Source organism: Dipodomys spectabilis, unplaced genomic scaffold (genome assembly GCF_019054845.1).
Source record: "Dipodomys spectabilis isolate Male_0828 unplaced genomic scaffold, ASM1905484v1 ptg000098l, whole genome shotgun sequence".
In the NCBI taxonomy this organism is placed as follows: Eukaryota; Metazoa; Chordata; class Mammalia; order Rodentia; family Heteromyidae; genus Dipodomys; species Dipodomys spectabilis.
In genome coordinates, this window is record NW_024870775.1 from 5,946,194 (window position 1) to 5,970,492 (window position 24,299).

Genomic DNA, 24,299 nt, shown 5'->3' on the forward strand with positions numbered 1-24,299 from the left:
GGAAGGTGGCTCAGTGGTAGAGCACTTGCCTCGCATGCATGAGGCCCTGGGTTCGATTCCTCAGCACCACATAAACAGAAAAAGCCGGAAGTGGCGCTGTGGCTCAAGTGGTAGAGCACTAGCCTTGAGCTGAAGAGCTGAGGGACAGTGCCCAGACCCAGAGTTCAGGCCCCATGACCGGCAAAAAAAAAAAAAACAACAACAAAAAAAAGAAAATACCATATCAAACAAGAAATCCCAGGAGCAGCCGGGCAGAAGCGGGTGTCCCATTGGTAGCTGGCATCTCAGCTAGGAAAAAGCGAGTCGATTGCCCTAACTCTGGGTCCTGATGTCAGAATTGCGTTGACTTACCAGACATCAGAGAACGGATGCCAGAAGGAGGTAGCGACATCAGAAGAAATCTCAACTGCACTGATTTTCTCGCCTAAAAGAATGTCCCTTAAACTGGACAGGGTAGCTCAGCCTGTAATCCTAGCTACTCAGGAGGCTGAGCTCCCGAGCAGATCACAGTTCAAAGCCAGCTCAAACAGCAAAGTCCATGGGAGTCTATTTTCCCCCCAGTCCTGAGGCTTGGACTCAGGGCCTGGGCACTGTCCCTGAGCTTCTTTTGCTCAAGGCTAGCACTTGACCACTTGAGCTACAACACTTACTTCTGTCTTTTTCTGTGTGGGGTGATGAGGAATTGAACCCAGGGCTTCATGCATGCTAGGCAAACACTCTACCACTGAGCCACATTCCCAGCCTTCATAGGAGTCTTTATCTCCAGTTAACCAATAAAAGGCCAGACATGGTGCTGTGGTTCAAGTGTGTAGAGTGCCAGCCTTGAGCACAAGGCTCAGGGACAGTGCCTAGGCCCTGAGTTCAAGCCCCAAGACTGGTGCAAAAAAAAGAAAGAAGAAAGAGGGAAAGAGAGAGAAAAAAAGAGAGAGAAAAGGAAGGGGGAGGGAGGGAGGGAGGGAGGAAGGAAGGAAGGAAGGAAGGAAGGAAGGAAGGAAGGAAGGAAGGAAGGAAGGAAGGAAGGAAGGAAGTTGGCAGGCAGGCCTTCATAGCACGAGGTGACTTTCCCTTCCCATGCGCCCAGGGTCCCCTGAGCTTCCTTTGCCACCTCTGGGATGCAGCATCCAGCGTGGTGTCCAGAAACCAGTCCTTGGCTCATGTGAACATGTGCCGTCCCCAGCTTTAATGACTACCATGGCTGGCCCCAGTCACAAACATGGCCATCGTGTTCCTAAATGCTCTGCAGAGCAGCAGGCGGCGCGGCCTCCTCCTAGGTGGAGTCTCTGGGGCCTATGCCTTCCGCCAGACACAGACTGGGAGGAGGAAAGGTCAGCCTGGCGCTGGCTGCACATCAATCAGGCCTGTGCCTGGATGCCCTGGCCACGCCCCCTCACCCTGGGCCTGGCCTGGCCCACGTGGGGGCCCAGGGGGTCCGTTTCCAGCTGGAAACAAACAAAACAATAATAATAATAATCTCAGTCAAAGGTCTCTCCTAGTAATTGAGTCTGCAAGTCTCCCTCCCTCCCTCCCTTCCTTCCTTCCTTTGAGGAGACAGGTTAAGGCTCAATTCTTTCCAAATTAACACCTAGCTCTCACCTGCGAAACCACAAGTCCAACTACGCTTTAGGAGCAAACCCAGCAACCCAGGCCGAGGGATTTACAGGCCCATCCTAATCAGGCGTACAAGCTTAGTTTGCAAACACCAGAAATCTCACGGCTTCCTAGAACACGGGAAAACAGAATTGCTTTTACATGTCCCTCAGAGCTGAGAGAGAGTGAGGGAGAGACAGGAAGAAGGAAGAGGAGAAAAAAGAGGAAGAAAGAGAGGAGGGAAGGAGGGAAGACGGAACTGTGACCCAAGTGAAAAGTATCAACGTAAATAATCTCCAAGGTGATCTAGACATTGAATGAAAGAGAAAGACTTAGAAGCATATATATATATACACACATATATATGTAAGTAAAACATACATGTCCTCCGATATAAAATAAGCTAAAAGCTGGGCACTGGTGACTCAGGCCCATAGTCCTAGCTACTCAGGAGGCTGAGATCTGGGGATCACAGTTCAAAGCCAGCCTGGCAAGAAAGTCCTAAGACTCTATCTCTCCAATGAAGTACTAAAAAAAATAAATAAAAATAAAAAAGGGTAGAGCACCAGCCTTGAGCGGAAAAAGTAAGGGGCAGCGGCCAGGCCATGAGTTCAAGCCTCAGTACCGCCCCAAACAACAACAAAGCTGGAGCCCCGATGGCTGCACCCTGCTCCTCAGCCCTGGTCGTGGGTGGGACAGGGCCCAGCCCCGGTGGCCTCCGCCGACATCCACCTTCATGGTGCCGGGTGGTTCCGTGGGCTCCAGATGAATGGCCACATCTGCATTTGCTCAGAGCTCAGCTAACCGATGACTGCAGCCCCAGCTCAGGGCTACTCCTCCATCCCTCCACTCACCGCCCCAGGCAAGCTGGAAGCCACGCCCAGGCCCTGGGCAGGGCTGCCCACAGCCTCCAGCATTCCAGTCAGAGGTGGGTGGGCAAAGGAATTTCCAGTCACAGAGCAATATGGCAGGAGCTGGGCAGGACAGAGACAAACCCCACGCCTGGCACACTCACCCTCCTCGCAGTTGACCCCCGTAAACCCGGGGCAGCATCGCCACTCCAGCGCAGTGACCGTGCGGTAGGACGTCCTGTATGTGGGTCGGATGAGGGTCCTGGACACAAGAACAAGGTCAGCGCCTGTGACTCCCGCCCCTCCCGTCCCCAGCCGGTCTCTGCAAGAAGGACTCTGCGTTCCCCTGTGGGAGAGGCTGTCCTGTCTACCCTGCTTCCTGGCTGTGCAACCCCAGGCAGATCACCAGCCCTCTCTGGGCTGGGACTGAAAAGTCCTCTGGCTCTCCCTTCCCACCACTCCCCCAGTGTTGGCTGCCCCACAGTGGGAACATGTCCCACTCACTGAGGAAGAAATATCATGAGGACGGGCATGGTGGCTCACGCCTGTAATCCCAACTACTCAGGAGGCTAAGAGCTGAGGATCAACAGTTTGAAGCCAGCCCAGACAGGAAAACCTGTGAGACTTTTTTTCTCCCTCAGTCGTGGGGCCTGAACTCTGGGCCTGGGCACCATCCCTCAGCTCTTCAGCTCAAGGCTAGCGCTCTACCACTTGAGCCACAGCGCCACTTCTGGCTTTTTTCTGTTTATGTGGTGCTGAGGAATCGAACCCAGGGCCTCATGCATGCAAGGCAAGCGCTCTACCACTGAGCCACCTTCCCAGCCCCTTCAAGAGACTGTTATCTCAAAAAAAAAAAAAAAGCTAGCTGTGGCTCAAGTGGTAGAGCGTTAGCCTTGAGGCAAAGACACTCAGGAACAATGCCCAGGCTCTGAGTTCAGTCCCCAGGACTGGCACCACAAAAAAAAATAAAAAGAGTCTTACAGACTTTCCCACCAGGGCTGGCTTTGAACTGGGATCCTCAGACCTCAACCTCCCGAGTAGCTGGAGTTACAGGCAATCGACAGGGCGCTGGACTGAGATGGCATCTCTTATCTAATGAAGGCTGCTCTCTTCTTGTGGAGCCTTGAACGACAAAGCTAAGGGACGAAGTCCGAGCCCTCAGTTCAGGCTTCAGCACTGGTAGATGTGCACGTGTGTACACACACACACACACACACACACACACACACATGTCCAGCTGGCCCAGGAGCTGCAGCCATGGTGAGCATCTGGGTGGGTGTCTGCACAGAACTGTGGGTCCTGGGGTCACATGACATTTGAAGAGCGGGTCCTTTGGGGGGGAACACCCCACTCTGCAAGGGGGTGAGTAGAGGTCAGAGTGGGGCTCACACCAGCCTCCTCTTCTCCCCCCCCCCCCGCCCGTCCCTTCCCTCCTGGGGACCTTCAGCCCTGGCTGCCTCTGCTGCAGCCCGGGCCCCACTTCCTCACGGGGGACCACCGTGAGGAAGAGCAGCCTGGGAGATGCCAGCCGGCCCGGAGACTCAACAGGAAACGGGGTGGGGGCTGGGGGAGGGAGGCAGGACGAGATTATTAATCTCCTGATTAATAACTGGGGGAGGGGGAATGTGGCAGGGGGGAGGAAGGTGAGGAGAGGTGTGGGGGGGTTGTACCTGGGACCTCCCTCCCCTCCCACAGGCCGCTGGGTGGACAAAGGGGACAGGGCTGGCCCTGCTGGGGGAGGGAGACTTGGGTTGTATGGGGGGGGTGACCCCCTCTCCCTTCCTGCAGGACGAGGAGGACAGACTGGGCCTGCTGGGGGGGGCACTTGGTTGTATGTGGGGGTGACCCCTCTCCCTGCAGGCCACTGGGCGGATGAGGGGGACAGGCTGGCCCTGCTGGGGGGCGGGAGGGGGGCAGGAAGGAAAGGCCTTCTCTTAAGAAAGTATTTAAATCCAGGATTTCACGCAGCCTCTCCGGCCGGCGTCCTGGCCGACGGGGGTGGGGCGCGGCTGGCAGGGGGCCCCCCATCTGTCAGGGGCGGAAGGGGGAAGCAGCTGAAACCCCTCTGCTCAGCACATCTGGAAATGGTTGGCTCTTAATACCATCAAAGTCCTTGGAGGAGAGGGGGGGCTGGCCCGGGGAAACTTAACCCCTGCGGGCCTGGCCCCCCTGCCAGCCACGGAGCCAGCCCTCCCTCCCCGCTCCATGGCAGAGCCCATGCCACCCCACCTTACAAGGAACATGGCATGTGCAGTGGGGGGGGGGGGCTTCCCCTCCATGGCAAGAAAGGGAAGGGTCATATTCCTGTCCCAGAAGGGGAAACTGAGGCACAGAAAGCCAGGCCAGGCCCACCTGGCCCTCTCTGTGTTGGGGGGAAGGGGTTGGCCCCAATTCTCTCCTTCCTCTCCCAGCTGTAGAGAGGGGCAGGCTGGAGTTCTGCCCCGCCCCCAGCCCCCTCCAGGGCCGGCAGTCAGTTCCGCCCTCCGCCCCCACCCCTCCCCAACCAAAAGCCTCTAATCCACAAACATGGACTCAAATGTCGCTCCCCAGGGGCGCCCCAGGACTCTGCCCCCCCCACAACTGCTTGTATCTTTGGTTACCAGGATGCGCACACTTTTGCGCGTGTATACACACACACACACACACACACACACACACACACACACACGAGTAAGGAGAGGCCCGTGTTGCTTCACATTCTTGAGTCTGGCTTTGTGTTCCTGACAATCACTGGGGGTTGTCACCCTAGCCCCCTACCTGCAATATATACACACTGAAGAAATACAAAGCACCCAGCCAGGGGCGGAGGTAGGGCCTGTAATCCCAGCAGTGAGGCTGAAGCAGGGAGATCAGGAATCTGAGGCTGGGCCTGGACTATATCAGGAGATGCTGTCTCAAGACAAATGAAAACCACAACTGCCAAATGAGAAGATGCACACGGGAAACGGTTGTACACGTGCACGCACATCATTTCACCATTTCACCAGCGTTCATTCCGTGTGCACGCTTGAGCTCAGTGCACCTGAGTTCTGGGTCGTGACGGGCATGAAGGAGACCCTGAGCCCACCTGCCTCCTGGCTGGGGTGGGGGTGGATGTCAGGAGGTCAGCCAATCTGTGTCACCTGCCTGTCTACCTCTGCTGAGGCTGACTCCAAACCACTACGCTCACATCTCAGCCTCCTGCATAGCTGGGAGTCATCAGCACCCAGCTGGACAGAGGCAGAATCCACATTAGCCCAGGCTGGCCTCGGATTCACGATCCTCATGCCTCAGCCTCGTGAATGCTGGGATTACAGGAGTGCAGCACCATGCTGAACCCCCTGTCCTCCTCCTCTTATGTTGTCCAGTCAAGAGAGCTGGGGCAGACACAGGCCCTAAAACAAAAACACTGCTCCACTGGGGAGAGCGGAGGTAGACCAGGAGAGGAAGTTTATAACTGTTCCCGCCTCTGCCTCCAGGCTCAGTTTCCAACTCCTTTTCCCCACCAAAGTCATAAACAAACACAAATCAAAGCACCAACTTGCTTCAAAGAAAAGAGAGAGCCCCCCACTCAGGCCCCACACAGCTTCAGCAAGGAGTGAGGAGAAATTAGACAAGAGAACAAAAACCCCAGCCATGACGATGTGGCCAGGCTTGCTGAACTGCAATTAAAAAACAAAACTGAGCAAGTCAACTCTGGAGTGGGGGAGGGGGTCCAGTGAGGGCCGGTCACCCTGGAACCTCAGCGCGAGAAATTCAAGAGCAGAGCACCCCACACGTCCTAGGGCCATGTTGTGTCTGGAGTCCACTTCTGATTCTGTCAGCTCAGCTAGACTCCTGCAGGACTTCCCCCACCAGCAACCTTGGTGGAGCAGTAATGATTGGCCTCCATTTTACAGCTGGGGAAACTGAGGCTCAGAAGGCAAAGTCTAGCCAAGGAAGGACACCAGCGGGGGAAGTCTGCTGACAGGAGAAATGGCGATGGTAGGGGTGTGGGGAGTGATACTGATCTGCGAAGTTCGGCCTGTTGTTATTGGGACTGAGTCCCTTCACAGGCAGGCCCACGCGATGCATGCACCCTCCTCTGCATGCGCAGCCAGAGCCCCACAAATGCACGCACACCTCCCACCTGCAAGGCCGCGGGTGAGGCGGCCCCGCAGGCCGGGGTCCTTACCTCACGAGGTTAGCGCAGGGCCCTGGCCACCGGCAACTCTGGTACACGCGCTGGACCACCGTCTCCGAGCCATTCTGCACCTGACAGGACACCGTCCGGGTCACCGTGTGATGGCACCAGTGCCTGTGGGGGGCGGGGACACCGGTCACCTCCACCCTGCTCAGGCCCACTGCCAGCCAGCCGCAGCGGCTCACGCCTGTCCTCCTGGCCACTCAGGAGGCTGAGATCTGAGGATCAGGGTTTGAAGCCAGCTCTGGCAGGAAAGTGCATGAGACTTTTTTTTTTGTTAGTTGGGGGTTTGAACTTGGCCTGGGCGCTGTCCCTCAGCTCTTCAGCTCAAGGCTAGCGCTCTACTACTTGAGCCACAGAGCCATTTTCAGCCTTTTCTGCTCATATGGTGCTGAGGAATCGAACCCAGGGCCTCATGCATGCGAGGCAAGTGCTCTACCACTGAGCCACCTTCCCAGCCTGCATGAGACTTATTTCCAATGAACCACCACCACACACGCCTGAAATGGAGCTGTGGCTCCACAGTGGCTCAAGGGGTAGAGCGCTAGCCTTGAGTACAAACACTCAGGAATGGCACCCAGGCCCTGAGTTCAAGCCCTGGCAGCAACACACACAAGAGAGAAAGAGGGGGAGGTGGGGAAGGAAAGTGGAGAGAGGCGATTCGCTCCTGCACGGGCTCCTGTCCTCTGAGAAGCAAGGGTTCTAGGCCATCTCTGAACATCACATCAGGCCAGGGGTTTTAATAAGGAAAAGCACCAGGAACTGTGGTCATTTCCCTGGGCCTGGAGTCTCCAGACCTCCATGGTCTCCGTGGGCTGTGGCTGGCTTCCCGGACCGTGAACACTTCCTCAGAAGACAAATAGGGTAGGAGGGTGATGCGAGACCACCTGGATGGAGTCAGGGCCTGGCTCACCCCAGCAGAGGCCTGGGGGACACCTGCTTCCGTACCTACCCCCTTCCCGGAGGGGGCTCCACTCCCCTGGGAAAACAGCCACCCCATTGCGGCCCCCCCCCCCGTTCCTGCCACTCCCACGGGAGTATGAGGACAGGGGACTCTGGGACTGAACACTGAGGCTTTCATTGGGGTCCCTGGGGAAAATCAGGAAATCCTGTCTTGAGAGAGACCTCAGGGTGTCCCCAAGGCCACCACCGCTCCTGAGTGTCATCTACCACCTAGTTCTGAGGCCACCTGCCATAGCGCCTCAGCCTCAGCTCCATCCCTACCCTTCCTGAGCCCAGAGACCCCAGCCCTCTGCCCTTGGGGCTCAGCCTGGACTCCTCCAGACCCAGGGCTCCCCCCAGCTTCGCCTGGGCCCCAGCCTCCCTGGGCCCCCAGCCAAAGCCCATGTGACACCCCCATTCCTCATCCCACACTCCCCACACTGTCACCCAATATCCATCATCCCAGACACCACAAGACACACCACGGTGCCCTGCCAACACTGCCACCCACCCGAACCGGCTCCTCCAGCCCCGTCCCTGCTCCCTGAGCCAAAACCCAGAAAGCAAATTGCCCTAGACTCTTTCTTCTCCCTCCCTCCCTCCCTCCCTCCCTCTTCCTCCTCCCCAAGACAATCCAGTCTCCCAATGCAGTCTGGGTCATGCTAACCTTTGACCTGGGCTCTCAGCCTCAGGGCAAGTCTCCCTGCAGGTCCCCTCCCTGCCACCAGAGAGCGCCCTGGGCACCCCAGCCTAGTGTGGTGCAGTTCCTCAGGGGTCCCCCTAGGCACCTTCTCCCACCAACCTGGTGCTCCCCAGGCTGTGTGAGGCCCTGACCCAGCCCCGCCTCCAGGTCCAGGACTCCCCACCCCCACCCCCCAGTATATCCTCAGCCACTGCCACTCATCCAACCCACCCTGCAGGTCAGAGATGGGCTGTGTGCCAGGCCCGGATCCCCGCAAGGTGACCTCAAGGTCATACGACTGGCTGTTCTAAATACCTGGTCACCCCTCACCCCATTTCCAGACAAGCCAGAGCTGCAAGCTTGCTCCGTCAAGGCAGTTTGGATATTCGGGAGGCTGAGAAGTGAGGACAAGAACCCACAAGGAAGGATGGACACACAGAAAGCCGCAGAGGCATCGGGGAGTCATGAGCACAGTTGGGTAGGGGCCAACACCACACATAATCCGCTGGACCTGGGAAATGCAAACTGACTAGAATGTTCCGGAACTCAGAAGAATGGAGAAGAGAGAGGGTGCCAGGGGCTTACTTACACCTGTCATCTTAGCTACTGGAGAAGAGGCGGGGAGGGGAGGGACAGCAGGACTCAAGTCCACAGCCATGGTGGCTTCCCAAGATTGCATGATGACAATGGCTTTGGCCTGATGGTTTTGGCCTGCTCCCCCAGCCGCTGTTTACAGGTGAGACGGGACGGGCTGGAGGTAGGCCAGCAAGCTGATGACAGAGCAGGGGCCACAGCCAGGGCCGCTGCTCTTTGCTGCTCTTCATTTCCTCCTCCCAACCTCTTGCAATCAGGGAGGCTGGGGCTGGGGGAATGTGAGTGCGGGAAAGACCCTGGAATTCTGCACTTGATGTCCACCACTCCACCAGGTAGGGAAGGGGGACAGTGCCCTCTCCACCCAGCCAGTCTCTCCCTGGGGACCACCTCTGTGACACACACCACTGTCCGGGTCTCTAAGGAAGTCCTTGATTTCCCCCACAAAGGCCCTGGGTGTTTCCAAGCAACTCAGCAGCAATTGGGAAAAATGTGACTTAAAAACCCATCCTAGAGGGGTTGGAAAGGTGGCTTAGTGGTAGAGTGCTTGCCTCGCATCCATGAGGCCCTGGGTCCAATTCCTCAATACCACATAAACAGAAAAGGCTGGAAGTGACACCGTGGCTCAAGTGGTACGGCGCTTGCCTTGAGTACAGAGGGACTCAAGGACAGTGCCCAGGCCCTGAGTCCAAGCTCCAGGACCCGCAAAAAAAAAAAAAAAATCCTGGCTGGCACCCCTGCCTCCCACCTGTCATCCTACTCAGGAGGCTGAGAGCTGAGGATCACAGTTGAAAGCCAGGAAAGTACACAAGACTCTCTAATCTCCAATGAACTGTTAAAAAGCAAGAAGTTCAAGTGGTAGACTGCCATCCTTGAGCAAAAAAAGCTCAGAGATAGCGCTCAGACCTGGAGTTCAAGCCCCAAGACCCACACAAAATAAATAAACCATCCTGAGTCCAACCCTGGTCACTCACTCCTATAATCCTAGCACTTGGGAGGCTGAGAATGAATGAGATCAAGGTTCCAGGCCGGCCCACACAGAAGAGAGTCTGAGAGACTTCATATCCACAGAAGAAGGCTGGACACGGCAGTGCACCCCGGAAGCCTAAAGAAAGTGGCTCACATCTCAGACACTGGATAGGAAGCGAGGTCTAGGTCAAAAATAACCAGTGGAAAGCAGAACTGGAGGCATGGCTTGCTCAAGTGGTAGAGCACCACCCTAGCAGATGTAAGTCCCCTCGTTCAAAGCCCAAAGATAAATAATAAAATAATGATGGTGACAACAGACAGCCATTCTAAGCTTTCTTCTTCTTTTTGTCGGTTGTAGGGCTTGAACTCTGGGCCTAGGCCCTGTCCCTCAGCTCTTCAGCCCAAGGCTAGTGCTCTACCACTTGAGCCACAGCACCACTTCGGGTTTTCTGGTGGTTTACTGGAGATAAGAGTCTCATGGACTTTCCTACCTGGGCTGGCTTTGAACCATGATCCTCGGATCTCAGCCTCCTGCGTAGCTAGGATTACAGGTGTGAGCCACTGGTGCCCGGCTGATACTTTTCCTTATGCAGCAAGACTCTGAGGAGTCAAAAGCACGCTGAAAAGCGGAAGTGCAAGCTGATCAATAGAACCATGATGCAAAGGCCTCATAAGTAACGGGAGGGAGCCTTGCCCAGGCCACACCCCTTTCCCCAGCTCCTGTCAGTGTCTGTCTGTCTCTCTCCTTTTTGGTGCCAGTTCTAGAGCTTGAACTCTCAAGTCCCAGGTGCTGTCCCTGAACTTTGTGCTCAAGGCTAGCACTCTACCACTCGAGCTGGCTTTCAGGTGGTTCATTGGAGATAAGAGTCTCACAGACTTTCCTACCCAGGCTGGCTTCAAACCATGAACCTCAGATCTCAGCATCCTGTGTACCTAGGATTACAGGCATGAGCCACAACCCCCCACTAGCCTTCTGGTTTTGAAGTGAGGGTAGAACATGAACCAAGCCAGGCTCCAGATCTTTTCCAACAGCCCCTGCATGCATGATGACCCGGAGACAGGCGCCCAGCCTCCCTCCACAGCTGCAGCCTCCCAAGAAACCTGAGCTCCCCTGGCCTTCAGCAACGACGGGCGCTCTTGCTCTGCACTGATTGAAGACAGATGTCCTCCAAAGCGAGGTAGAGCCTACCTTCCCCTCTCCACTCCCATGGTCATCTGACCAGTGTCCCCAAGGCCGCAGGCTCCATGGGGCTGACCACAAGAAAGGCCTGAGTCACCACAGAGGAACTGTAGCTGTCTGGAGTTCTTAATTTACTCCTCAGAGTAGCCCCACTCCCATCCCTCCTGCAGCCCCACTGGTTAAAGGGCCTTTCTTCCAGGACAGCCCCAGATTGGCCATTCCCAGGGTGCCTCGGTCTCTACACTCAGTCTCGGGAACTTAAGAACCTAATTCAAGTAGATCTGCTGGGGGGTTTTTTGTGTTTCTCTGGGGCTCCTTCCTTCCTTCCTTCCCTTTCTTCCTCCTTCCTTTCCCTCTCGTCCCCCCCCACCTCCCAGTACAAAGGGTCTCTTACACTTGCTTGGCTTTTTCTCTCAGCGTTTGAGCTTTATCTTTTGAGCTGCAGCTCCACTTCTTGCTTTCTGCTGGCTTCCAAGAACAATCCTCAGATCTCAGCCTCCTTAGCAGCTAGGATTACAGATATGGGCCACCAGCTCCCAGAGGAAGCGCCCAGAATTTCAAAGGCCTCCAAAATTGTGTTCGAGGGCAGAAATCATTTGGTCCTTCCCCTCAGCGTGTCCCGAGGAAGATCTATGACAGCGGATGAGGAAGGCCCAGGCTCTCCTTAGCCTCTGACACTGGATCTTCGCAGAATCCTCCAGGCCTGGGGATGGGACATGCTCTTCCCCACCCCACCCCCCCCCCCCCCCCCCGGCCCCAGGATGGTCCAAGATGTAGACAAAACCAGGCTCTAGTAAAAACAAAATTCCCATCACACATTGCTATCAGGCCCAGAGAAAATGGGGTAACCCAACCCCCTAACTCCCACACACAGTCTGAGATCAGAGTGACCCCAGCCTTGCCTAGAACCAGACGCCCCAAAGAGGCAAACAATACTGTGTTTCTCTTCTCCATCTGCTCCTGCTGGGAGGGCTGCGGTGCCCATCCCCCCTTCCTTCCGCTGCTCTGGCCCCCACTAGGGTCCCCTTACCACATTTAGGCTGTGCTCGGACCTCATAACAGAAGGTTTCAGTTAGCAGGGCAGGCCCCAGAGGTGGGGGGCAAAGGGCACAGGCCAAAGAAGAGACTGACATACCCTAACCCTTGGCAGTGAGACTCTTCTCTCCACACAAAAGTAGGAAGTGGAGCTGTGGCTCAAGTGGTAGAGTGCTAGCCTTGAGCACAAAAGCTCAGGGATAGCACCCAGGGCCTGGGTTCAACATCCAGAACCAACACCAAAAAAAGAAAGAAAGACACACACACACACACACACACACACACATCAACCTGGGCTACACAGCAAGATACTGTTTCTATAAACTGATATAAATTAACTGCATTAAAAATAAATATCATCGGGCTGGGAAGGTGGCTCAGTGGTAGAGCGCTTGCCTTGCATGCCTGAGGCCCTGGGTTCGATTCCTCAGCACCACATAAGCAAAAAGAAAAAAGCTGGAAGTGGCGCTATGTGGCTGTGGCTCAAGTGGTAGAGCGCTAGCCTTGAGCTGAAGAGCTGAGGGACAGCGCCCAGGCCCAGAGTTCAGGCCCCATGACCGGACCAAAAAAAAAAGTTAAAAAAAAAAAATCATCTCAGGACTCTAGAAACAAAGGACCTCCACAATTTGTGTATCATTTCTAAATAACTCCATGTCCTTAACCACATATATGGTATATAGGGGTGTGTGTGTGTGTGTGTGTGTGTGTGTGTGTGTGTGTGTGTGTGTGTGTGTGTGTGTGTACATCTGAGGAAAGGACACAGAATCAGAGGGAAACGGGAACATATACAACAGAGGGCCCATCAGCTGCACTGCACATTGATGAAAATGAACTAAGCAACTCAAGGGCAGCAATGGAAGGAGGGATTGAGAGGGAACGAGGGAAAAGCTTACACTAAGAAAAAGGAAAGAGATGTACATATCCCCTGATGTGGAAGAAATAGTTATACTGTCAAAGGTCATAGATAAGGTCATGACAATGGCAATTTGCCTTAAAATGTGTTTGTGACTTTAACTATGTATCACTATCTCACAATACTGTGAAATTTGTGAAATTTATGTAATCACTTAATCTCAATTAAAAAAATCATTAAAAATATATATAATCTGGCTAGAAATGTGGCTTAGTGGTAGAGTGCTTGCCTTGCATGTATGAAGGACTGGATTGGATTCCTCAGTATCACATACACAGAAAAAGCCGGAAGTGGCACTGTGGCTCAAGTGGTAGAGTGCTAGCCTAAACAAAAGAAGTTCAGGGACAGTGCCCAGGCCCTGAGTTCAAAACCCAGGACTGGCAAAAAATAATAAATAAATAAAATCTGGATTTTTTTTTTTTTTGCTGGTCTTGGGGCTTGACTCAAGGCCAGACACCATCCTTCAGCTTATCAGGCTCAAAGCAAGCACTCTACCACATGAGTCACAACCCCACCTCTGGCCTTTTCCCAGCAGTTAATTCAAGGTAAGTCTCAAGGACTTTCCTGCCTGGCTGGTTTTGAACATCAATCCTCAGAGCTCAGCCTCATGAGTAACTAGGATTTGGAGGTCTGAGCCACCTGCACCTGTCTGTAAAAATGGGTTTTGAAAGAATATGTGTAAGACTTTTTAAATTCTCTTTGGCAGTACTAAGATTTGAACTCATACTTGCTAGAATTGCCTTACCACTTCAGCTACACCCCATTTCATTAAACCACGCCCACCAGCCAAACACACCCAGCCCTTGGGTCACACCCACACTCGAGCCACGCCCATCGCTAAGCCACACCCAAACCTGTGAGCCCAGCCCACCGCTAAAGTCAGGCCCATCACTGGAATCGCACCCCAGCCCTCGGGCCACGCCCAGATACGCCACGCCCTCTACTTAAGCCACGCCCGTTGCTGGGGTCACATCCCAGGCCTTGAGCCTGGCCTCCAGCCCTAGTAAGGCTCAGGTCACTTAAATATCTGTGATGGTCCCAGGAGCCTGAGGGAAGCCCCTGCAGATCCCAGGCTTCATCTGCTTCCTCCACCTGACACCCAACATTTGGTTTCCATCCCTAATCTCACCTAATTCCTGTATATCAGCCTGCGCTCCTTTGGGGTCTGGAGAAAAGCCAATGGCTCCTTTGGGGTCGGCCTCCGTGGGGGGAGGGGCGGCCTTCCCTAGACACCCACTGGCGCCCCAAGATCCCATCCATCCTGCCGGCGCGCCACCCGCTGGCATCTGGGGGTGAGAGGTAACCCTAGCCGGCTCTGCCTCCCAGGGGCCCAGCTGGCTCTGTGATTAATCTCAGGGCATATCCTGTGTCCTGAAGCCAAGACAGCTGCGCCCCAGCAGCTGTCCGAGCCAAACCCAGCAGGCAGGCAGCTTCCAGCATTGCCTCCCGGACCACTGGCCAAGCAGAAAAGGTGACCCAGGCCTTAGACTGGGCAGCGGCCTGGGGTCTCCTGCTGTGAGGTCAGAGTTCATGTTTTCTGCAGTTAAAATTTACTTCCAAAAGGAAGAGCTCAGGAGCAAGCTGGCCATTTATATCAAAAAAGAAAGGCCCTGAGCACATTTGGACCAGAGGGGATTGCTTTAGTACCTCTGCTGGCTCTACCTGGCCCCTCTTATCATCTCTTTCTAGTATAGGACCACCGACCAGATCCTGGCAGACTCTGGACAGGAGCTGTAGATCCAGGATGCACCAGTGCCAACTCCATACCCAGCTTCCCAGGCGACCCACACAGCCCGGATTCAAACTGTTCTTTTTAACGTTCTTCTGGCCCTGGATAGGATTCGGCCCATTCCACTGGTAAACTGATGCAAATTAAGAACAGAGTTCCAGAGAAAGCCAAGCTTGCCTGACTCTTAAGTGCCATGGGTTGGCAAAGGCTACTCTGCCGCTGATTTTGTGTGTGTGTGTATTGTGGGGCTTGAACTCTGGGCCTGGGCGCTGTCCCTCAGCTTTTCAGCTCAAGGCTAGTGCTCTACCACTTGAGCCACAGCGCCACTTCTGGCTTTTTCTGCTGAGGAATGGAACCCAGGGCGTCAGGCATGCAAGGCAAGCGCTCTACCACTGAGCCACCTTCCCAGCCCCTGCACTATATATTTCCTTTTACCTTTCTTTTAGTTTTTGAGACAAGAGTCTTCTTTGGGGCTGGGAAGGTGGCTCAGTGGTAGAGCGCTTGCCTTGCATGCATGAGGCCCTCGGTTCGATTCCTCAGCACCACATAAGCAGAAAAAGCCAGAAGTGGCACTGTGGCTCAAGTGGTAGAGTGCTAGCCTTGAGCTGAAGAGCTGAGGGACAGCGCCCAGGCCCTGAGTCAGGCCACACGACCAGCAAAAAAAAAAAAAAAAAAGAGTCTTCTTTTTGTAGCCTAAGCTGACCTGAAATTGTTGATCCTACCTCTGCCTCCCAAGTACCAGGATTACAGGTATCCACTACTACACTTAGCCCTTCTGTCATCCATTTCTAGCTCCGTGTAGAGAAGTGCCAGGAGCATTCTGATGGCGCAGTTCTCTAAAGTGATTCTGGCTTACTTACACTACACTCACAGTAGGTCTAAGTACACCTAACTTGAAACTGAACCAAGTAGGCTATGTTACTGTCACAAAAATCACAGTTGGAAGCCGGGCGCAGGTAAGTCAGACTCCCCCCTCACCCCCCAGCACAAGCAGGGCATAAAATAAGACCCTACCTAAGGAATAACAAATGCAAAGTGGGACTGGAAAGGGGGCTCCCTTTGTAGGGGTATGGCTTAAGCGGTGGGGGCGTGGCTAGGGTGGTGGGGTGGTTTGGTTGGTGGGGGCGTGGCTCTGGTGGTCGGGCGCCTGCTTCACAAGCATAAGGTCCTGAGTTGGATCCTCAATACTACCCAAAAAGAGAGCGGGAGGCGGGAGGAAAGTATCAGAATCAGAGTCACAGAAGCAGAGATGAGAGGTTGAAGAGAAGGACGGGGTGATAAGCCAAGGATGCAAGAAAAGGCACAGAGATGGACTCTACCCAGAGCCTCCTGAAAGACTGGGCCTGTCCGCCCCTTGACTTGAGCCTAGTGAGGCCCATTTTGGGCTCAGGGACTGGAGAATTGGAAGTAGCACGTGTGTCGCTTTAAGCCACTAAGTTTGTAATATCAATAAGGGCAGCAAGGGAAAACCAACAGAGCCTGTAGCGTGGCTGAGCCCTCCCCCAGTTCTCCACAAGAATTGAAAGAAACTAGCCGGGTGCCGGTGGCTCCCGCCTGTAATCCTAACTTACTCAGGAGGCTGAGATCTGAGGATCACAGTTCAAAGCCAGCCCAGGCCGGAAAGTCCCTGAGACTCTTATCTCCAATAAACCACTAGAAAAAAAAAACAAAAAACTGGAAGTGGCGCTGTGGCTCAAGTGGTAGAGTGCTTGCCTTGAGCTGAAGAGCTGAGGGACAGTGCCCAGGCCCAGAGTTCAAGCCCCATGACTGACAAAAAATAAAAGAAAAAAGAAAGCTGACTCTATGCTGGGTGCCAGTGGCTCACACCTGTAATCCTAGCTACTCAGGAGGCTGAGTTCTGAGGATGGCGGTTCAAAGCCAGCCCGGGCAGGAAAGACCGTAAGACTCCTATCTCCAATAAACCACCAGAAAACCGGAAGTGGCATTGTAGCTCAAGTGGTAGAGTGCTCGCCTTGAGCTGAAGAGCTGAGGGACAGCGCCCAGGCCCAGAGTTCAAACCCCACGAGTGACAAAAAAAAAAAAGAAAGAAAGAAAGAAAAGAAAGCTGACTCTGCCAGGCACTGTGGCTCACACCTGTAATCCTAGCAACTTAGGAGGCTGAGATATGAGGATCTCCATTTGAAGCCAGCCTGGGCAGAAAAGTCTGGAGTCTTTTTTTTTTTTGCCAGTCGTGGGGCTTGAACTCTGGGCCCGAGTGCTGTCCCTGAGCTCTTTAGCTCAAGGTGAGCGCTCTACCACTTGAGCTACAGTTCCACTTCCTGTTTTCTGGTGGTTTATTGGAGATAAGAGTTTCATGGACTTTCTTGCCCGGGCTGGCTTTGAACCATGATCCTTAGATCTCAGCCTCCTGAGTAGCTAGGATTACAGGTGTGAGCCACTAGCGCCCGGCTCGTGAGAGTCTTAACTCCAATTAACCACAAAACAATCAGAAATACAGCTGTGGCCCAAGCAGTAGAACACTAGCATTGAGCATGAAAGTGAAGGGACAGTGCCCTAGCCCTGAGTTCAAGCTTCAGCACTGGCATCAAAAAAAGAGAGAAAGAAAGAGACAGAGTCAGGCACCAGTGGCTCACGCCTGTAATCCTCGCTACTCAGGAGGCTGAGATCTGAGGATCATGGTTCAAAGCCAACCCGGGCAGGAAAAGCCATGAAACCCTTATCTCCAATGAAGCACCAGAAAATTGGAAGTGGCGCTGTGGCTCAAGTGGTAGAACGTTTGCCTTAGCTGAAGAGCTGAGGGACAGCGCCCAGGCCCAGAGTTCAAGCCCCACGACAGGCCAAAAAAAAGGTTCTGGGTGCTGGTGGCTCATGCCTGTCATCCTAGTTATTCAGGAAGCTGAGATCTTAAGATCACAGTTCACAGCCAGCCAGGCAGGAATGTCTGTGAGACTCTTACCTCCACTAAAAAACTTACAAAAAAAAAAAAAAAAGAAGTGGAGCTATGGCTCAGAGTGGCAGAGTACCAGCCTTGAATGAAAAGGCTAAGAGAGAAGGAAGAGTCCTGAGTTCAAGTCCCAGTATATGCTGGCACAAAATCAAACAGAAAACATAAAAAATGCCTTTAAGTATAGAACAAAAGAAAAGAGGGGCTGGGAAGGTGGCTCAGTGGTAGAGCGCTTGCCTTGCATGCATGAGGCCCTGGGTTCGATTCCTCAGTACCACATAAGCAGAAAAAGCCAGAAGTGGGGCTTAGGCTCAAGTGGTAGAGCACTAGTCTACAGCTGAAGAGCTGATGGACAGCGCCCAGGCCCAGAGTTCAGACCCCACAAATGACAAAAGAAAGAGAGAGAGAGGGAGGGAGGGAGGGAGGAAGGAAGGAAGGACAAAGAAAAGAAAAGCAAAGGCCTGTAGTGTACAGAGGTCAGTGAGGTGGGAGGGTGGGGTTGGGCACTGAGTTCCCTTTGGCAGGCTTGCTTGTGCACACCTGGGCACAGTGCATAGTTTCAGGGGCTGAGTGAATTCTCATGGGCAGCCATAGAACAAGAGGCTGAGGCCGGAGGGTCACAGGAGGTGGAGGCCACAGTGAGAAAGGAAAGGGAAGAAGGCGGGCTGGAAAGCCTGCAGGCCCCACGGGCAGAGGGGCGCCATCAGGCCAGCGCCTCCCACAGCAAATGGGAAAAGGATTTGGGGAATGATGTCAGAACCCTAAAGAATGATTCTGCTGCTCCTAGATGGGTACAATGCCTCATTTCCTAAAACCCTGGGGGCCATGTCATCGAGGAACCCTGCAACATGGCAGAGTGAGTTGCCAGGGTAATTGTTCTAAAGTGTACAAGCTAAGCATCGCCCACTCCCAGCAGAAGTGGCTCAGGAGATCTTGGGGGGTGGAAGTAGCCCAGCTAACCAAGGTGGAGGGTCATAGACACCGATCACCTAAGTCCCGCTGTGGAGGCAGGGGTGGGGACAGTCAGGGGGCACAGGAGGTACCACCCCACACCTGTGTCCGCAAGTATGACGGTGCACACCTGGGCGGAGCCTAACTCTGTCTAAGGTGAGCTCTTCCAGGACACCAGAGAACTTTCAAGACTCTTGGTTTCTAAGACAAGCTGAGGGGGATCAGGGCAGAGCCACGGGGACTCTTGATGCCTGTAAGAATGTGTAGGTTGTCATAGGAGCAGCCAAGGGGCGTCCTGGCACTTTATAGGAACATTCCGGAAAATCCTCTAGCAGTTCGTTAGCCTTGCTCAGGTCTCTGCCCCAGGCGTGGCTGGTCCACGTCCAAATCACACTCCAAGTGGCAATGAAGTGTTGGCCGGGCCAGAGCCAAGAGGCGCCATGCGTAGCTCTGATTGCCTTAGAGACGGTTGCTCTGGGAAGGGATTTTTAAGATCGCAGACAAGCTTTGGGGAGAAGAGAGAGGAAGAGAAGAGATGGGGACACCTTGGGCCTCAGGGAAGAGACATCCTCCAGAGACTTCCACAGCAGGACCCACCTGCACCATTCTCAGAACTCTTGCCAGCCACCCCTGCTTCAAAGGAAGCAGAGAGCCCCCTGAAGCCACAGCCTCCTTTAGTCTCTGAAGTGATTTCTAGAGCTGGCCTGGTGGGTGCAAAGCACAGACAATGATGGCTTTGCTCCAGGATTTGTTTGGGGTTTTTGTTTGCTTGTTTTAGTGATAGAACTCAGGTCTTAAGCGCTGCCCCTGAGCTTTCTTTGCTCAAGGATGATCCTCAGATCTTGGTCTCCTGAGAAGCTAGGATGACAGGAATGAGGCACTGGTGCCTGACTGGTGGAAGTTTTAGTTGGTTGCATCCTCTGATGCAAACCCCGGGGTGCAGGTTAGCATGTTTCTGTGCTTGGACTCATGGTAGCCATCTCATCCTGCAACTTGCAGAGCTTGTTTTCTAAACTGTTCTCATATGGAAGTGTGCAGCCCTGCTGTTAAGGGGCGTTGGGAGATTTCCCCTAACAGAAACGTGGAGGAAGTATTTCCAGACAAAAAGAAGGGAAGTTCATTTGCATGTGGACTTCTGCAGACATTGTTACGCTTTCCCTGCGACCATCTTCTGGAGCCGTGCAGTGTCAGTCACTCCCCCCCCCCCCCACACACACAAAATGTCTGTTTCCTTGCAGAAAGGCATGGGAGGGGAGGAATTCTTCGAGAGCATTGGGGAGTGGGGGGGGGGGGGGGGAGGGAGGGGAGGTTGGTAACTGTGAAGGACCAAAAAGAGCCTGGGCCTGTCTCTTCTATAGGCATAGAATTTGGGGAAAGAAGGCACAGGGATCGGAGCCACAGAACTTGGGGGACCTTATTGGGCCTCATTTAAAGATGTCCTATTTGTTAGCCAAGCGCCAGTGGCTCTTGCCTGTAATCCCAGCTACTCAAGAAGCTGAGATCTGAGGATCACAGTTCAAAGCCAACCTGGGCAGAAAAGTCTACCAGACTCAGCTCCAATGAACCACCAAAAAGCTGGAAGTGGAGCTGGCTCAAGTGGTAGAGCGCCAGCCTTGGGTACAAAAGTTCAGGGACAGGGCCCAGGCCCGAGGTCAAGTCCCGGGGGGGGAGGGGGAGGCGGGCAGGCCTGGGGGGGGGGGGGACCTCGAGGTGCCGGCGCCGCCTGCCGGCACAGGAGGCGGAGAAGCCCGCGGGGCGGACCTGCCTCTGGGGTCCGATCGGACCCCGTCCCCGCGAGCGGCCCTGGATCTCCCGAAGTCCCAGCCACACGGACGGGGCGGCATGGACGGGACGGACGGGGCGGCTTCCTATCCTCGCCCTCCCCCCCCCCCCCCGGCCGTGGCCGGCCGCACACACCGGGCCCGGGAGCCCGGGAGCACCGAGCCGCGGCTGCGCGGGCAGCGCCAGCGCCCCGGAGCGAGGGACCCGAGGGAGACGACGGCGCCAGTCCAGGCCCCGCACCTCCAAGGCCGGGGGACCCTGGTTCCGGCCTCCCGCGCCCCAGGCCCCCACCTCGGCGCCGGGAAGCCCCAGCACCGCTCGCTCCAGGCCGCGCGCCCCAGGCCCCGGATCTCCAAGCCCCTTAAATCCCGACACCCCTCCTCCGTTCCCGCCCGCACCCCCGGGTCCCGTCCCTTCGATTTCGCCCGGGCCTCGGCCCCCGGTTCCCACCCACGTCCCCGGGCCCCGTAGCCCCCGTCCCCGCCGCGCCCCCGGGCCCCGTTCCGCCGGTTCCCGCCGCTCTCCGTCCCCCCGATCCCGCACGCGCCCCAGGGCCCCATCCCTTCGATTTCGCCCGGGCCTCGTCTCCCCATTCCCGCCCGCGCTCCCCGGACCCCGTTCCCCGTTCCCCCCCGGATCCCGTCCTCCGTTCCCGCCTGCGGCCCCGGGGCCCGTGTCCCCGATCCCGCCCGGGCCCCGTCCCTCGTTCCCACCGTGCGCCGCCCCGCCCCGCGCACTCACCGGCGGCTCGCGTACGCCCCGCCCGGGGAGCCGGCGGCCGGCTCGGGGTAGCCGTGCTGCGGCAGCGCGGCGGCCGGGAACGGGTAGAGGAAGCCGGTGGCCAGCGCCGACCCCCACAGGCAGCCGCACGCCCAGGGCAGGAGCAGGGCCAGCTTCATCTTGCGCCGCCGCCGCCGCGCGCGGACCGGGGGTCCCGGAGCGCACGGGTGGCCCGGACCGAGCCCGCGGCCCCGGCCTGCCGAGAGCGGAGGAGCGAGCCCTGGTCCGCGGGGAGCGGGCGCGCGCTCCGGGGCCGCCTTTTCAAATTCGGGGAGGTGGGCGCTGCGCCGTCAGAGGGGGCGTGGTGGGCTCGGCCCTTAACCCTCGGCGGCCCGGGGCCCAGCGGGCGCCGTCGCCGCGCGCGGGACCGGGGGGGGGGTGCGGGGGGCGGGAGCCCCGACCTCCAGGCTCGGCCCCAGCCCCCGGGTCCGCACCTCCTCCCGGCTCGCGGTTTCCCCTCTCCAACCGGGGGCAATCATCCCCGTAGTTCAGAGGTGGAAACTGAGGCTCGAGCGAATGCCGTGGAGCTGGAGAGGGGGGCACACGCGCCCCTCTGCGCAGGAGTCTCTGGGTCACAGCATGGCAGTAGTGGGGACAGCTGGCGGCCAGGGGGCTCCCCGTTCGCCCACACCTCGCCACGCATCCATCCTGCCGTGTGCGTGTGTGTGTGTGTGCGTGTGTGTGTGCGTGTGTGTGTGTGTGTGTGTGTGTGTGCGTGTGTGTGTGTGTGTGTGTGTGTGTCCTGGGGCCTGAACTCAGGGCCTGGGCCCCCCGTCCCCGAGCTTTTTAACTCAAGGCTGGAGCTCTACCACTTGAACCACGCCTCCACTTAAGGTGGAGTTTTTGTTTGTTTGCTTGTTTTGTTTTTTGCTGGTTCATTGGAAATAAGAATCTCCTGGGCTTTCCTGCTCTGGGCTGGCTTGGGACCCCGAGCCTCGGCCTCGTGCGTAGCTGAGACCATTGGCGTGAGCCACCCTGGTGTCCGTCCCCACTTCTAGGTTCTGATTTTTGAGACAGGATCGGCGAGCTCAGCCTCCCGACTTGGTGGGCGGGATTACAGGCGTGGGCCACCACACCAGCTTCACAGGTTATCCTAAACTCATTCCTCCAGCGCCACAGGCTACCCACCACGCTGGACAAGTGAGGGATGACACAATGCCACCCAGCTCATGCCTGTTTTAGGGCAAAGGTGCTTAGAGAAAGAATAAAGAACATTCCCGAAACTTCAGGACTGCTCTGGGTCTGGCCCTAGTGGTCTCGTCTTGGACAATAGCTTCATGCTGGCCAGCGGACAGGTAGAGGGTGAATTCTGTGTGCCTGCCACTCGCTGAAGGACCCGAATGAGCCAGTCGCATCCAGTATTTGGTGCCACACTCAATAAGTATTAAAGATGATTAACTTTGCCAGGACTTCGGTGAAAGGTGAAGGACGCCAAACATCTTTATCCGTGGGGGCGTGGCTTACACGAAAGGGGCGTGGCCCAAGGCTTCTAAAAGCAACGTGCCTTAAGCTGAGGAGCGTGGTTTGCTGTGGTGGGCGTGGCTTGCGAGGATGGGGGGGGGGTCTGCTGGGCGGGGGGGGGGGGGGGGGAGGAGTGGCTCGAGTGTTAGCAGCTTGGTTCAAATGGTCTGCCAGGCAAGCCAAGAGACCCAGAGTTCAAACTCCAATACTACAGGGGAAACAAAGTTTTAATTAAAAAAGAAAAAAAATAAAACATCGAAGTGAAACCAGCCAATAGGGCTCAATAGTCTGGAATAGTTGCTACTTTCTCAGAGGACAAAACTGTATATTTTACTGCGTGGTCAAAGATTTAAATATATTTTAAAACAAACAGCACCAGCACTGGGTGGAAGGTGTAATTTGCATTCCTTCAAAGATAAAGTATGCAGCCAGTGGGTGCTGAGTGAGAAAATTCCTTGCTGGTGTTGCTACAGCTGCCGCCTCCACCCCCGCAGCTCTGCCCCAGAGGCCTCTGCTCCATTCTCCACACATGTGCCTGTCTATTTCCAATCTTGTGCCCTTGCCATCCTGATTACACATGGAAACTTCCAGAGAAGCGGAAGCCTGTGCTCCTCTGAGAAATACAGCATCAGATGTTTGGAGATGGAGCTGGGCACTGATGGCTCACGCCTGGAATCCTAGCTACTCAGGAAGCTGAGGTCTGAGGATCAGGGTTCAAAGCCAGTCTGGATTGGAAAGTCCATATGGCTATCATCTCCACTAAACCACCAGAAAACCAGAAGTGGAGCTGTGGCTCAAAGTGGTAGAGCACTACCTTTGAATGAAAAAGCTCAGGGACAGTGCCTAGGCCCTGAGTTCAAGCCCCATGATCAACAACAACACAACATTTAGAGATGGAGCAGGGCACCAGAGACTCTATCGACTCCAGGAAGCTGAGATCTGATGATCATGGTTTGAGGCTAGCCCAGAGAGAGAAGCCCACGAGACTCTTATATTCAATCAACCAGCAAAAAGCCAGGCTGGAGGCCTGGATCCAATGATAGAACATCAGCGGAGCAAGCACAAGGCCCTGAATTTAAACCCATACACTAATGGAAATGAAAACATTAATTAGTTAATGCAATGTTGGAACCCAGGGCCTTGTGCATGCTATGACCACACACTGCCACAGAAACCCACCCCCAGCTAGGATTTTTTATTTTATTTATTTTTTTATTTATTTTTGTCCTGGGGCTTGAACTCTGGGGCTGGGCGCTGTTCCTCAGCTCTTTGGCTCAAGGCTAGTGCTCTACCACTTGAGCCACAGCGCCACTTCCGGCTTTTTCTGCTTATGTGGTGCTGAGGAATTGAACCCAGGGCCTCTTGCATACAAGGCAAACACTCTACCTCTGAGCCACCTTCTCAGCCCTTGGATTCAGACTGCTTGATGATACACAGGCAAAGCATCCTCAGAGCATCTTTGCCAGCATGGTATCTGCAGGCCTTTCTGATAAAATCTTAATCAGTGCCCCATCCACAGACAAAAGACAGAGCTTTGCTTCCGCAGCAGTCAGCAGAAAGAAACACTGGACATGGAAGTACATATGCACCAGGCTGAGGCCAAGGCAAATATTGACCTCTTGGTGTAATAAATCTTCCTGTTAATGTAAAACAGGGGTCCTCCCACCCCCAGGCTCAGTACGTAGCTCCAGACTACCCGCAGAGGCAGGGATCCTGCAATTCTCCATGAATTCAAGGGAGGTAGAGGCAGGCATGGTGCCATTTCCATACAGGGCCCTC

The 24,299-nt window shown here is 55.3% G+C and overlaps 1 protein-coding gene across 1 annotated transcript in view; it reads right to left on the minus strand.

The window, feature by feature from the left end:
* Col26a1 (collagen type XXVI alpha 1 chain) overlaps positions 1–21,178 on the minus strand; it is a 35,109-nt gene extending 13,931 nt beyond the window's left edge. The window contains exons 1-3 of the mRNA XM_042686717.1: positions 21,021–21,178; positions 6,592–6,714; positions 2,603–2,700 (exon numbers count right to left, since the gene is read on the minus strand). Coding sequence (XP_042542651.1) covers positions 2,603–2,700; positions 6,592–6,714; positions 21,021–21,178 — 379 coding nt within the window. The remainder of the gene's footprint in view (positions 1–2,602; positions 2,701–6,591; positions 6,715–21,020) is intronic.
* Between the last annotated feature and the right edge of the window lie 3,121 nt (positions 21,179–24,299).